The sequence below is a fragment of the Meleagris gallopavo genome, chromosome 9 (assembly GCF_905368555.1).
Source record: "Meleagris gallopavo chromosome 9, MGAL_WU_HG_1.1, whole genome shotgun sequence".
Taxonomy (NCBI): Eukaryota; Metazoa; Chordata; class Aves; order Galliformes; family Phasianidae; genus Meleagris; species Meleagris gallopavo.
In genome coordinates, this window is record NC_139412.1 from 1,794,851 (window position 1) to 1,806,726 (window position 11,876).

The window sequence follows — 11,876 nt, forward strand, 5'->3', positions numbered from 1 at the left end:
TCCCTGCATCCCCCCTCCTGCAGAACCCCTGTGCAAAATGAGCGTGGAGGGGACAGACGGACAGTAGGGACGGATGGAGGCAGAGGGACTAAGTGCTGTTTGGGGACACTGCGGGACAGGCACATTTGGGGACGGGAGCCCCGGTTTGTCCTTGAGGGGATTTTTTCCCCATGTTCTTTCCCTTCCGGTGCGGGTGACATTGCTGCTCAGTGTCCCCATGGGCAACGGGGACACAGAACCGAGGGACCGGGGCCATTGTTCCCAACACAATGGGGAGGAAGAGGAGGCCGCATTCCTCTGCCTCCGGACAGACCAGACGGACTCACGGAACCGGACAGAACAGATGGACGGGAGGACAGAGGGTTTAACCCTTTGAGGCACAGAGTTGAAGGCACACGGCGGGATGGGGGACACGGTGACACCCATCCCATGTGTCAAATGGTCGGCCTGGAGAATAAATATGTGAAAAAATAAACGAGATGGATGGGTGGATGGATGGATGGGTGGATGGATGGATGGATGGATGGATGGATGGATGGATGGATGGATGGATGGAGGAGCGGATGGATGGACAGGGCTAGCAGCTGGTAGGCGCCTGGCCGAGGCTCTCCCGCAGGCAGCGCAGCTGCTCCTGCCCCAGCTTGATCTTCTCGTCCAGCTCGCGCTGCTCGGCCGTCAGCGCCGACTTCATCTTGACGAAGTGCCGGTAGTCCTGCAGCTGCTCGGGGGGCAGATAGCGGGCCACCATGGCACCCACCGCCTCCTCCCGCCGCCCCACGTGCTCCCGCAGCTCCTTGGCGTCCTCCAGCTGCGCCGCCAGCAGCCGCTGCTTCTCCCGCAGGGCCACCTGCAGACGACACCCGAAACGTGAATCCCACAGCCCCGCTGCAGCCCGACCCCATACGTCACCGCCGTTCCCATTGCACACCTTATCCTCGGAGGAAGCGTGCGGCCCCAGAGCGCTCAGCGCGTTCTCCACCCGCGCCAGGCGGCCCGAAAGGGACAGCAGCAGGTTGACCACCTTGTCCAGGTCCCCCACAAAGAGGCGGTACTTGTCGAACTCGCCCGGCGTGCAGAGCGCCTGCAGGCGGGCTGCCACCTCCTCGCCCAGCGCCCCGTTGGCGCTGATGTCCTCCTGCAGTCCCCGCTGCGCCTCCCGCAGCACCGCCAGCTTGCGGCTCAGGCTCTCCACCAGCTGCAGCTGTCAGGGGGACGGGGACAGATGGGTTTGGGGACCAACGTTGGGGAGCAGGGATGCCGGCACGTGGATGGAGTCGTGCAGTCAGCACTCTTGCACAGATCAGGGATGCAGCAAGCATTATTGCGTGGGTGGAAGCATGCAGCCAGCATCTTTGTACAGATGGAGACATGCAGCTGGCATCGCTGCATGGGTGAAGGCATGCAGCTCGCATCCTTGCATGGACGGAGGCATGCAGCCAGAATCCGTGCATAGATGAAGAGCAGCCTTGCAGGGTGAAGGGATGCAACCAACATCCTTGCACAGATCTTTGCAGCTGCAGCCAGATTCCTGCACGAATGGAGCGGTGCAGCCCGCATCCTCCACCAAGAAACCCCCATCCCCGTTACCTTTTTCTCCACCAGCTCCCGCTCCAACTCCTCCTCCTCCTCTGAGCTCCCCTCCGCCACCTCCGGCAGCTCCTTCACCTTGCCCAGCAGCTCAGCTTTGCCATAATATGCTGCGTAGGAGGGGGGGCTGCCGGCGGCCCCGGGGGGAGGCGAGATGGGCTCAAAGCCCTGCCTGCGGGCACAGGGACTCAGTGATGGGGACACCACCATCCCCATACACCCAGGAGACACGGGCTGCCATCCCTACCTGTCCTGTGGCTCCTGGTGCCAATCCTGTTGGATCCGCTCCCTCCACGCCTGGCGATCCCCTGCTGCCAGCAGCTCGCCCATAACGGTGGCAGTGGTGACCGGAGGCGACACCAAGATGCCGGCCAAGGAGCAGTCCCTGCCCGCCACGTCCCACAGCAACTCCTCCGAATTCATGCGGCGGGGTTGGGGCCGCCCTCCCCGGGCATTGGACCCCTCAGGGCTGCGGGAATGGGGTCCCCCCGGGGTGCCCATGGGGCTGGGGGTGGGCAGGGGGCACTCGCTGGACCAGCCCCGCTCCCGGCCCCGGCCGAGCCTTTGGGGGGGATCCTCCTGCTCCCAGGGGTCCTTCGATATTGAGCACTCCTCCCTGACCCTGTGGACACAGTGGTGGGAACATCACCGCATGGGGACATGCAAGGAGGGGACGAAGAGATCAGGGACCCCCTCCCCATCTGCAAACTCCCCCAAAGGAAACCCCTCGCGTCCCACCCAACCCAAGTGACGGAGATGCTGACACCATCCTCCAAAGGACAGTGTGGTCCCCAATCCCCAAAAGTGAGGAGGTGGCCCTGGGGTCCCCACAGCGCCCACCTGCAGAGCTCAGCTTCGGGTTCCGGCGTCCCACGGGGGCGGCCAGGGGGGGTCTCAGCAGCGAGGCTGCGCGTCCGCTGCCGCACGGCTTCGGCAATGCTACGGGATGGTGGGGGGGCCGTGCCGGATCCGGAGCCGTTTTTGGGATGCTGTGATGCTCGGCGCAACCTGTACTGCTCCCAATTGGGTGGAGGCGGGCGGGGGGGTGGGGGACCCTTTTTTTTGGGTAAACCCGGAGCCTCTGACTGCACCCGGAGGAAGTCCTTGCGGGCATGGGGGCTGGAGGGCTCCAGGTTGAGGTGGCTCTCAGAGAAGGCTCGGCCCCGCAGCGGGCGGTGTAGAGGCTCTGGGGGGGGCTCGGGGGAGCGGGGCGGCCGCTCGCCATCCCAGGACAGGTCGTGCGTGGACGTGGTGCGGTAGCAGGGCGGCCACTCGGGCTCAGAGCTCTCAAAGCAGGGCCGGAAGGGGCCGAGACGCTGGAAGCCCGGTTTGTAGTGGGTGAGCTCGCTGGGGAGAAAAGCACCAAGAAGTCAGCTCTCGATCGTGTCCACCCCTTTGCGTGCGTGGTGGTGTGTGCAGCCCCCCAAACCCCGCACCGGCTCACCCAATGGACTGGCTGGTTTTCCTGCTTATCGCTGGTGGTTCCCACTCCTCCAGGGGAAATTCCTGCGTGGGGATGGAGAGACCGCAGGAATCAAGTAGGGTTCAGCAAGCCAGGACCCGATGCTCAACCCCAAATCCCCAAAGCACGGCTCACTCACCGGCATAAAGGCCTTTCGGGGTGCCCAGGTGCTGCTCTCATCCCGTGGCATGCAGCAGCAGTCGGGGCAGCGTGCCCATGGGTGGCAGCGGTAGGCATGGCCGCGGGGCAGCAGCGCCGGGCACAGCTCCCCGGTGCAGTAGCGGCAAGGTTCGTGCATCCCAGGGGGAGCCCCATAGGGATAGGGGCAGCCCCGCAGATACTCCAGCTCTCCGTGCCTCGGCAGCACTTTGTAGTAGGGCTGCTGCTCCCGGCAGCACTCGCTGTAGGGTCCAGGTACGCGGCGAGCATCACGGTGCTCAGCGGTTGGGAAAGGGTCAGGCTCGGCCGCTTTTTGGGGTTTTCCATGCCAGGCGGGTGTGGGGCGGCTGCTCTCCTCGAAGAATCTGCGGCGGTCGGCAAAGGGCAGGAGGACGGCTTCCTCTGCACCCTGGTGCTCACGGGGACTGGGCGAGCGCTGCGGCTGCAGCTTGCGCTCCGGAGACCAACGCCAGCGGCCCCGGCTGGGTGCCACTCGTTCAACTTCGGAACCTGGCAGCGTGTCCCCCACGCAGCTCCTGCCGTCCTCGCTGGGTGCAGGGCTCGGTGAGCCCTCTGTGGGTTCCTCCGCCTCCTCCACCGGCTCTTCGCCCCGGGGTTGAGCTCCGGGTCCCCAGCTCTTTTGCAGCTGCGCTTTGCGCCGCTGGATCTCATTACGCAGGTTGGTGGCGAAGCGTTCGCTGCGGCGCCGAAAGTGAGCGGAGCGGTTTGGGGGACCCCCACCACGCCGACCCCCCGCCCGCTGCTCCTCGGCCAGGCCCTCGGTGCTGGGTGCGGGGCTGAGCCCGCCTGGCCCACGGGGCTCGGCGTGCAGCGGGGACGTGGTCCAGCGGTGGTTATCAGGTGCTGGGGACGCAGGCGATGCCCGCCCGCTGCCGGCGCTCACATGGAGGGCGCGGAGCTGGGAGGCCAGCAGCTGCTCGGGCGCGCTGTGACGATGGCCTTGCAGAGGGGACAGCAGCACGGTGTCCCCCGCTGTCTCCATCCCTGCATCCGGCACGCGGTGCGTGCTGCTCTCTGGGTAGGACCGATCCCCGCCGTCCCCAGCACAGCGGTCAGGGTGGGAGCTCAGCATGTAGTACTGATCGGCGGAGAGGTGCTCCCTGGGGGGACACGTTGCCGGCATCCTCCCGCTGCTCTCCTCGCCGTCCTTGTCCCGCTGGCACAGGAAAGTGTCCGAGATCCACCTCCCCTGGGCGTGCAGCGGGGCGGCGGGCACCGACACGCGGCGGCTGTCCGTGCTGCTGGCTGGGGACGCCCGCAGGCTGTCTCTGCGCACCGGGGGCTGCGGGGGCACGGGGTGCCGAGCGGTGTGCCGCGTTTCCGCTCCTTCAGCACCTGTCTGCAGGTAGCGTGGGTCTGGGGGCTTGCAGGGACCCTCAGGGCCAGCGGCGTCCTCAGGGCGCAGGGATAAGGCGCAGTCTGAGGTGTTGGAGCTGGCTGAGAAGGAGCTGTAGGCTGAGTCCCGCTTGCTGTGGTGCTCAACAGGTGACGGGGTGCCCTCGTAGTAAGCGTGGCCAGGCTGATCCAGGCTCTCCATGCTCCCAATGGAGCTGCTCCGGTCCGTGCTGCAGTGCCGGGACAGCGGGTTCCACTGCAGGGACAGCTCGCTGCCGGCAGCGTCACAGTGCCGTCAGTGTCCCCGAAAGGGAGCATACAACCCCCAGGTTCAGGTCAGCACAACAGCTGCCCAGGGGACATGGGGAATGCGTGGCACCGGGACTCGTCACCTCCTGGCTGCCTCCGGCACAGCCACCACCCCTTCCTGCCAGCAGTAAACAGGGCAGTGGCAAACCCGCGTTGTGGGGCAGCCTGGGGACCCCCTCCCCATTCTCCCACTAGTCGGGACCCCTCCGTGTTTTCTCACCTGACATCACAACCCGAGGGCCAGGAGAGGCTGAAGGCATCGGGGGGGCAGTGCATGGCTGGGGCGTCGGGGCGGATTTCGGCGAGCTTGGCCATGTGCCAGGAATGGGGCCGGAGGACGGGCACGCTCCTCCTTGCCAAGAGCAACAGCGGGAGAGGACAAGAATGGGGAGGAAGCCGGGCCGAGGAACCGGGGCTGAAGTCACTTCCTATGGGGTTTCCTGCCCACCCCCCCACTCCCAGGCCAGCGCCCATCTAAGGGGGACAGCAGTGATGGGGGGGACCACAGGGGTCCCAGGTATGGCACACAGGGTTCCGGCACAGGGCAGGGCTGAGCATTCTCCTCCTATGCCCAGAACAAGCTCAGCCCTCTTGGCTTCAGCTGCTGGACTCTGTTGAAGGGACAACGGGGACACCTCTGTGCCCCCCATCCCACTCCCTCCTAAGTGTTCCCATATGGATAGAAGGGGTGATGCCACTCCCTGCACTCCACAAATGCCATCTGCCAGCCCCAGCATCCATAGGGCTGTCCCACTCCCCAGGGCTCAGCATGAAGGGAATGGGGTCTGAGGGGAGGGCACAGGGGTCCCTTACCCCACCCCCTGGCACCCTTAAACTCACCATGGATGAGGCTGCGCCCCAGCGGCGGGACGGCCCAGGACCCTCTGTGCCCCCCAGCACTGCAGCCCGGCTGGGAGCAGCCGGCAGAGTGGCTGCAGGGGGGCTGGGGGGACCGGCACTGCCTCTCCTTCCTTCCCCAGGCAAGCAGGAAGGGAGAGCTCAGAGATACCGCCCAGAGAGGGGGCGGTGAGCAAGGGAGACCAGGCTGGAATCTGCCCACCTCACTGCAGGGACCAGGAGTGATGCTAGGGGTGACCCCACACCCAGACCCCCCTCCCCATCCCCGTGCCAACCTGCGGACGATCATCTTGAGGGTGCGGTAAGAGCCCTTGATGAGGATGAGGGCTTCCTGGCGGGAGCCGTACAGGGGGGTCCCGCTGATGTTCACCAGCTCATCGCCGGGCTGCAGCCTCCGGGACAGTGCTGCCTTCCCCCCGTCCTCCACCTGGGTGAGAGACAGGCATCAGGGCAGCACCATCCCAAAAGCTGCCCCCCACACCCCGATGGTGCCTTCAGCCCGAGCACCCTGCTGTGAATGCAAGGGATCCGCGGTGTCCGCCCCAGTCACATGAAATTCTGAGCTAAGAAAGGGCAGAGAGAAAGGAGGAGGGGGAAGAAAAATGTCCCGTCCCAGCAGATTCCCCTGCGGGCGCGGGCAGCACAAGGGCTCTTTGTGCCCATCACCCATAGGGGCTTCATTCCCAGCCCCGTAAGGATGCTGCTCTGCCGGGTTTAAGGGGGAAACAGCCAGCACCGGAGGGCTCCAAGGGACCCCAAAGCCACCTATGGGGTGACACGCCACCGCCAGCCGCCCACCCTGCCCGCGGGCTCCCCACCCTGCCCGGCAGAGGAACGGGCTCTGCGCACAGCGCCCTCAGCGCCCGCCTGGGTGGCTGCCAGCCCCACTGCCGGGGGCCCCCTGCCGCTCCCCGGCACCCCCAGGGGCAGAGCTGGGGGACCAACAGGCAGCGCAGCGCCCGCAGAGCTGGGCAGCCGAACCGCAGCGTTCACTCTGGTCCCTAATGGTGGCACCAAGTCGGCCGGTGGGAATACCTGCAGGAACCCATGCCGAGCCCACCGCAGGATAGGACCCACACAGCCGGACCCCCTCCATCCTTCCTCCAGCATGGGGGCCCGGGGCCCCGCATTCCGCCGGCACGCACGCCCCTCGGCCGGCTGCGGGCGCCCCGGGGGACCCTCACTGAATGCACAGAGCGCTGGAACAAGCCCCCTTTGTCTGCACTGCACACGCGGCGGTGGCGGGGGCCGGCACGGCGAGGACCCCCCCTCTCGATTCCCGCAGCAGCAGCAGGACGCGTCCCCGGGGTTCCCATCCCAGACTCGGGGCACAGTGGCTCTCAGCCCCGCGGTGACGCCCCTGGGGCACAGGGCAGGGACAGGAGCCACTTTTCCAGCTCCCCCGGCCAGACCACGCTGCAGCGGGGCGGGATGGCCCTGGGTACATTGGGAGGGACAAACTGGGGGGGCAGGAGTGAAGGGGACGGGGCTGACCCCCTGCCATGCATTTGGGGTGTCCCATGGGTGCTGCACGACTCCCGCGGGAGCAATGCCAACCGATCCCAAAAAAGTGGGGACAGCAACAGAGCGGGGGACAATTGCAGGGCGGGGGGGGTCAGGAGGGGAGCGCAGCTGCCACCGCCCCCGCGACAAACCCCGATCTCCAGCGCGGACCCTTGGCGGATGAGCCAGGAGCGGGGTCGGAGGGACCCCAACTTCCCCCAAAGTCCCATCTCGAGGATATGGAGGCAGCATAGCGGGGACACGGGTGCCCCCCCGTTCCGGCAGCGCCTTCCTTTGGGGTGGAGGGGTGCGGGGGCGGCCGCCCCCCCGCCAGCCCAACGGATGTGCCGGAGGAATTTCCTCCCGCTCCCTGCGCTCCGCCCTCCCTGCCCCCGGGGGGAGCCCTGGGAAGCGGGGAAAGGGAATCGTAGGGGGGGACGCGGGACCCCCGATCTTACCTTGGAGACGATGAGGGGCTCGCCGTGCTCCAGCCCCCCCCGCAGCGTGAAGCCCCAGGGCGCGCCGCCCTGAAGCTGCACATGCACCAACTGCACGGCCCCGGGCCGGCCCTCGGCCCGCTCCATGGCCGCTACCGCCCCATCCCGGCACGGCTCGGCACGGCTCGGCACGGCGGAGGAAATGACCCCCCTCGCCCCCCCCCACGGCCCGCCTGGCTGGGGCGGAGCGCAGCCAGCCCCGCCCGGCACGGCTCGGCACGGCTCGGAGCCGTTCTCTGCGCTGGGATAGGAGCCGTGCGACTCGGAGCGTCCCGGTACAACAAGAAGGGCTGGCACGGCACGGCTCGGCTCAGACGTGCACATGGCACATCGCGCTTGGCACACTTTGGTTTGGCACAACGTGGCACAGCTTAGCCCTCCGTGGCACGGTTCAGCCCCGCGTGGCACAGTTTGGCGCAGCTGAGCGCAGTTTGGCGCAGCGCACAAGCAAGCTTGGCGCGCTGGGGCTTGGCACAGCTCAGCACAGTTTGGCTTGGCACGGCTCAGCTCGCAGCCTGTGCTGGACACCGAAGGGCGCAACCCGCCGCGTCCCACCCAGTGTCACCCGTTACCACGCCTGGGAGGGGATGGGTGACGCAACGCCGTCTGGCCCCCGCCCTGTCCCCCGGGACGTCACCCCACGTCCCCCCGGCAGCTCTGACTCATTGCCTCTCTGCCAAAACGGCTGCTCCAGCGGCTTCGAGTTGTCCCCCACGCCACTGGGATTTGGGACACCCCACCCTCCCAGATGTCCCCACCTCCCCGTGCCACTGCTGGCGGTCCCCATCCTGTATCCCTCCTTGCTCTCTCCGTCCCACCACGTGGAGCCCACCTTGGGCAAGGAGATGTCCTGTCAGGGTGGCATGAGTGTCACCGGGCTTGGGGACAGTGTCCCCCATAAGGCTGTGCCTCAGGTGACCCTTCAGGTGACACATCCGAGCCTGGTGACAGCTCAGGTACCACCTGGCTGTGTTCTGTGCTGCTGGGTTCTGAGTCCCTACATCCACATGTGCCACCACCCCTGGGCTCAGGGAGCTGCCACTGAGAAGGGAGAACTTAGGTGTGGTTCTCAGGGGGCTCCTGCCCCTTTAAGCCCTAATTAGGAACATGCCTTTAAAAAGTCCCATGGGCCTCAGTCCTCTTACCCTGCTGGACCAGGCCGGTGAGGAGCAGGTGGGCTGAGCAAGCTGGTCCTCCCACCACCCCCTGCACCCTTCCCCACCCCGGCACTTTTAAGCTCCCCTCCCATTGCCAGGTTTTTGTCCAGCTGGCTTTGCCCCCTGCTTTGGGGGATTTGGGTTTTAGCCCTGATCTTGCACTCTTTTTGCAGAGCCCCCCCCTCTTCACCCCTTTTCTCTTTGTGCTGAGCTGAGTTCTCTGGCATGGGTGCTGTAGCGTGACAGCACCCCGGGACCTCTTTCTGCTTTACCTTTGGGGGGAACCCATGAAGCATGACCGCAGCGCTCCCCTAATCCTGCTGTCACCTCACCTCCTGTCACCCACCATGGCTTTGCTCCGGCCCTTTACCGCTCTCCTCCTCCTCACCGTGCTGCTCTCCTGGGCTGCGAGCCAGACCCCTCCCTTGCCCCTCTTGCAAGCTCTGCGGGCGCAAGCGCCAGGTAGCCAGGGCTGGAGGGGAGGGGCAGCCAGTGGGCAGCCCCTGCGCTACATGCTGGAGCTGTACCGGCGTGCTGCTGACCACGAGGGGCGGCCCCGGCGTGGCCGCAGTCTGAGCACCAACACCGTGCGCCTGGTGCAGGCGGCTTCCCATGAAGGACAGCCCTGGGCAGGTAAGGTGGTGGCAATGGGTGATGTGGCGTGTGGAGCTGGTGGGGTTCTTTTGAGTCCTGGAGTCTCTGCTTGGGTCTGTGCTGTGCCCTGGTGGAGCAGCACTTGGTTGTGAGATTCCCCCTTGGCTCGGGGACGGTGCTGCTTCTTGGGTGTGTGATGGCACTTGGCTGTGGGGTCCCTCTTGGCTTGGAGACACTGGTCTGTCATTCCTTGGGTCCTCCTGATGCCCTGTGAATAGTTTCCCCTTGGCTTGGTGATGCCATCTCTGCTTATGTCCTCACTGTGCCCTTTTGAAGCAGAGCTGGGATCCCCTCTTTGGCTTGGAGATGTTCTGTGAGGTCCTCTCTGTGCCTTGTGGAACACTTGGCAATGAGGTCCCCTTTGGTTTGGGGACACTATTTCTGCTCGGGTCCTTGCTGTGCCCTATGGAGCATGTGGTCATGGGATCTCTCCTTAATTGGAGACACTGTCTTGGGGACAACAAAGGCAAGAGCATCGCTTGATACTCATGCTGCAAGCACTGCTGGCTCTCCACTCCCATTGCAGTGCTGGCACAGGAGATGGAACCCCTCCCAGCTTTCTTTGCCAAGGGCCCCAACACCCATGCTGGGCACAGTGGGGTGGGACGAGGCAATGCCCCAAGCCTGGCAGCCCCAGGCAGGAGCTGACAGCTGCTTTCCTCCTGCAGGTCGCTGGTACATGCAGCCCCTCACCTACCGCCTGGCTGCCCAGCCTGAAGCCGAGCACCTTCTCCGTGTCACCGTGGCCTACCCTCAGAGCCTGCCACTGCCCCGTGGTCGCCTCCTGTGTGCCGTGGAGCTGCTGCCTGCTGCCAAAGCCCCGGCGGTCCTGCTCAGCCCCACCGCCCCATCCCGCCACGGCTGGACCGAAGCAGACATCACCCCCTATTTATCCCCAGCAAATAGCAGCTCAGGAGGAACGCTGACCCTGCGGCACATCTGCGTGCGAGCTGGCCGAGCCACCGCAGCCAACCCAGCGTCCCCTGCAGACCCTTTCCTCCTCCTCTTCCTCAATGACACCCGCAGCGGGACGCTACCGGAGCCTCGGCGCAGCCGGCGTGAGGCAGGGACGCTTCTCCACGACCTGCCCAGCTACCTGCGGGATGCTGGAGGGGACAAAAGTGATTGCTCCCTGCGCTCCTTCCCCGTCAGCTTTGCCCAGTTGGGTTGGGACCATTGGATCATCGCTCCCCATCGCTACAACCCGCGTTATTGTAAAGGAGTGTGCCCACGGCTCCTCCGCGATGGCTACCACGCGCCCAACCACGCCGTGGTGCAGAACTTGGTCCACCAGCTGGTGGATGCCAACGTCCCCCGACCCTCCTGCGTCCCCTACCGCTACAGCCCCATCAGCGTCCTGATGATCCAGCATGATGGCAGCATCCTCTACAAGGAGTATGAGAACATGATCGCAGAGTCCTGCACCTGCCGGTAACCTGTGCCCGGAGCTGGATTCTTTTTTTTGGATGTATTTTGATGCTTGGTGGGTGGTTGGTTGTGTTTTTGTGGGTTTTTTGTTGGTTTTTTTTTTTTTGGATGGGGAGGGGTTTGTCTCCACTCTGGTGCGATGCTCTGAGGGAAAGTTTTACAGTTTTATGGAAAACTTGTATAAAAAAAATTATGTAGGATTTTAAAGGTGGGAGCCTGCCCTTAGCATCCCTCTGTCCTGCATTGCTGTCTATTGTGGGGGCTGGAGCATGAAGCTGGTGGAGAGCGTGTCTCCATGCTGTCACCTGCACCCATAGGACTCAGTCCCACGCACCCCAAGCCATCTTGTCCCTGGGTATTTTGGGGGCTCCCCCCGTTGCAGCCCCAATCCTGGCTTTCCTTGGGATGGCTATGAAAACTGGTGGGACGTGGGGATGGTAGTGTCACCCCATTGCCTCTCTGTCTGCTGTTCCATGTGGGCTGGGCTCTGCTCTGAACCTGTCCTTGTTCCCAGAGGTGTCCCCCAGGCCCACAGCCTGGCTTTCCTCTATTTATTGCTGACTGTGTTAATAAATAAATTACTGAATTTTGCTAAAGCCCACCTCGGTGGCTCCTTTGTTCCACTGCTGGTCTGTGGCTGTGCACCAAGCTCCAATCACCTTCTTTTGTGTCTCCTACACTTCTCGTTCCGCTGTGACATAAGGAGCCCCGAGTTCCCCTCCCGTCCCCGTGCTTTGGTCACTGCAATCCCGATGGCAGCGTGAAGGAGAGTGCTTCCAGTCCGTGTGGAAGGTGGTGGAGCTGGGATACCGGGGTGGGTGGGCGTTCTGGGGGCTTTAGTGTTCCTTCAATGGAGATGTGCTTCCCCCGTCACACGGGCAGCCCGGGGATGGCAGCGTGTCGCTG

General features: G+C 64.8%; 2 protein-coding genes across 7 annotated transcripts; one reads left to right on the forward strand and one right to left on the reverse strand.

Annotated features, from left to right (window-relative positions):
* Positions 1 to 577: 577 nt before the first annotated feature.
* On the reverse strand, positions 578 to 7,826 carry SHROOM4 (shroom family member 4). 6 transcript variants are annotated; one of them, XM_085230452.1, is made up of 10 exons: positions 7,693 to 7,826; positions 6,007 to 6,158; positions 5,094 to 5,225; positions 3,189 to 4,794; positions 3,032 to 3,093; positions 2,428 to 2,934; positions 1,835 to 2,209; positions 1,588 to 1,759; positions 929 to 1,201; positions 578 to 847 (listed from the first exon to the last, which is right to left on the reverse strand). In XM_085230452.1, the coding sequence occupies exons 1-10, from the start codon at positions 7,816 to 7,818 to the stop codon at positions 578 to 580; spliced, it is 3,675 nt and encodes a 1,224-aa protein (XP_085086578.1). In that variant the 5' UTR covers positions 7,819 to 7,826. The 6 variants fall into 6 exon arrangements, with proteins under 6 accessions (XP_085086578.1, XP_085086577.1, XP_085086581.1 ...); XM_085230451.1 differs by having other exon boundaries at positions 3,189 to 4,836; XM_085230455.1 differs by lacking the exon at positions 7,693 to 7,826 and adding an exon at positions 7,406 to 7,560 and having other exon boundaries at positions 3,189 to 4,836.
* Positions 7,827 to 8,016: 190 nt separating this feature from the next.
* Positions 8,017 to 11,571, forward strand: BMP15 (bone morphogenetic protein 15). Its single transcript, XM_003205666.4, has 2 exons — positions 8,017 to 9,521; positions 10,211 to 11,571. Exons 1-2 carry the CDS (start codon positions 9,176 to 9,178, stop codon positions 10,975 to 10,977), a joined length of 1,113 nt encoding a protein of 370 aa, XP_003205714.2. The 5' UTR covers positions 8,017 to 9,175; the 3' UTR covers positions 10,978 to 11,571.
* Positions 11,572 to 11,876: the final 305 nt, after the last annotated feature.